Genomic DNA, 2,623 nt, shown 5'->3' with positions numbered 1-2,623 from the left:
TGCCTGGACTGCTTGATGGAATTCTGCGGGAGAAGCAACCCCTCCTGGACCGAGCTCAGCAACTTCACGCACTTCTTGAACTTCCAGCTACAAAAATGCGAGAAATCGGTCTTCTGTGGGCCAGTGGTCAGCGAGCAGTTCCGCGGCTTCAAAACATTCGTTGTCAAGTTCATGATCTCCATGTCCAAGGACTTTGCCATGCCTTCCCTCCAGATGGCCGACGAAAGCGTGCCGAGCGAGGAGCAGAAGGAGATGGACAGTGTTTTGAGACAGTACCAGCTGAGGCGCAAGTGGGAGCAGGAGTCTCACCCTTACGTAGTCTTCCACGCTGAGGATGACTCCATGGAGTTTTTGGGTTTCCACATCAACCAGAACCTTGACGCGATCGATGCTTATTCCCAGGTTGTTTTGGAGAAAGAGGTTATGAGCAGGGATTTATACAGGATCTTGGAGCTCCAAGGAGTTCCTTTCAATGAGAAATTTGAAACCTTATCCCGATCTGAGCAGCTGGGGGCCCTCCGCAGAGTCTTTGGTGTGAAAAGCCAGGATGATCCAGATGCTTCGTACCAGCTGACGCTGGACAACACCATGAAGATGTTGGCTATTCACCTGCGGTTCCAGTGTGGGATCCCCGTGATCATCATGGGTGAAACCGGTTGCGGGAAGACAAAGCTGGTGCAGTTCATGTGCAACCTGCAAAGGGCCGGCAGGAAAGTTCAGAATATGCTGGTGGTGCGTGTGCATGGGGGCACCACGTCCAAGACCATCCAGGAGAAGGTAAGGCAGGCCGTGGAGCTGGCCCGCACCAATGAAGAAGAGCACGACATGGACACGGTGCTCTTCTTCGACGAAGCCAACACCTCGGAGGCCATCTTCGCCATCAAAGAGGTGCTGTGTGACCACAGCATCAACGGAGAGCGCATTTCCACTGACCGCTTAAAAGTGGTGGCCGCTTGCAACCCTTACAAAAGGCACACCAAGGACACCATTGAGAAGCTGGAGAAAGCTGGCTTGGGGTACCGCGTCCGGAGTGAGGACACCCCGGAGAAGCTGGGTTACATCCCTCTACGGCAGTTGGTCTATCGGGTGCAGCCCCTTCCTCCCAGTTTGTTACCCCTGGTCTGGGATTTTGGGGAGCTGAATGAGAAGACGCAAAGCCTCTACATCAAGGAGATCGTGAAGTCGGCGGTGGAGACCCAGATCCCTGCGGGAAACCTGGACGTCTTCACCAATGTCATTGCGGCCTCCCAGAAGTTCCTGAGGGAGAGGAAGGACGAGTGCAGAGTGGCCAGCCTGCGGGATATAGACCGCTGCATGAAAATAGTGCTCTGGTTTTATGACTTGAGAGACCTCCTTTTCCAGGAGATCGATAAGAAGAAGCCATGCGAGGAGGAAAAGAACCCAACCTTAAACGAAGCACAAAGGGCTTTGGCCCTTTCCATAGGGGTCTGCTATTACGTGTCCCTGGAGAGCCGCCAAGAGTACCTGGAGGAGGTTGCCAAATGCTTCTCGGTCCCCGCGTGGCAGCTACAGCAAGAGATTGAGTTGTGCCAAGAGGTCTTTCTTGATAACGTCTCCATTGGTAAGGCGACGGCCTGCAACAACGCTTTGAAGGAGAACATCTTCATGATGGTCGTCTGCATGGACCTCCGGGTGCCGCTTTTTCTGGTTGGGAAGCCAGGAAGCTCCAAATCCCTCTCCAAAACCATCGCTGTGAATGCCATGAAGGGCACGTTGTCCGGAAGCCCGTTGTTCAAAAGATGCAAAGAAGTTCAGCTGCTCTCCTTCCAGTGCAGCCCCCATTCCAAACCAGAAGGCATCATCTCCACTTTCAGACAATGCGCTCAGTTCCAGAAGGGCAAGAACCTGAATGAGTTTGCGTCGGTGGTCCTGCTGGATGAGATCGGTCTTGCAGAAGACTCGCCCGACATGCCGTTGAAGACGCTGCATCCTCTGCTGGAAGACGGCTGCGTTGATGACGACAACCCGGAGGCCTACAAGAAAGTTGGCTTTGTGGGCATTTCCAACTGGGCCTTGGACCCTGCCAAAATGAACAGGGGCCTCCTCGTCTTTCGGACAGAACCTAGCGAGGAGGAGCTGGTGAAAACCGCCAAGGGCATCTGCGCTGACCAGCCTCACCTTGAAAGAATTGATCATTTGTTCCGCATCCTGGCCAACTTCTACTGCAACGTGCTGAAAGAGCAGAAAACCGAGTTCTTCGGGCTCCGCGACTTCTACAGCTTAATCAAAATGATCGTGTCCTACACGCAGGACATGAAGTGCAGCTCTCAAGAGGAGCTCCTCGTAAAGGCCATTCAGAGAAACTTTGGAGGCTCCAGAGATATCAGGCCTCTGGAAATCTTCCGGGGCTGCACCACGGAGTTACGTCTTCCCTATGGGGTGGAAACCAGCTGCATCCGTCTGCTGGAGGAGAACATGCGCAAACAGCAGGAGGGCTTCATATCTCGTTACCTCCTGCTGCTGACGACCAACAACGCCGCCTTTCAGATCATCCAGATGGCGCGGCTTATAGACGTCAGCAACTGTGACATTATATTTGGCTCCGGTTTCCCCCGGGACCAGGATTATTCCCAGGTGTGCCGCTCTGTCAACAGGGTGAAGA

General features: G+C 53.8%; 1 protein-coding gene across 1 annotated transcript; it reads left to right on the top strand.

Moving 5' to 3' along the window:
- Positions 1-6: 6 nt before the first annotated feature.
- LOC118453214 (E3 ubiquitin-protein ligase rnf213-alpha-like) lies at positions 7-2,619 on the top strand (the record flags this gene model as incomplete). Its single annotated transcript, XM_035902791.1, has 1 exon — positions 7-2,619. A coding segment is annotated over exon 1 (2,604 nt), but the record flags the coding sequence as incomplete, so codon positions are not given.
- Between the last annotated feature and the right edge of the window lie 4 nt (positions 2,620-2,623).

This window comes from Egretta garzetta, unplaced genomic scaffold, assembly GCF_000687185.1.
Source record: "Egretta garzetta isolate BGI_Z169 unplaced genomic scaffold, ASM68718v1 C8924420, whole genome shotgun sequence".
Lineage (NCBI taxonomy): Eukaryota > Metazoa > Chordata > Aves > Pelecaniformes > Ardeidae > Egretta > Egretta garzetta.
This window is presented reverse-complemented; position numbering and strand designations above follow the sequence as displayed.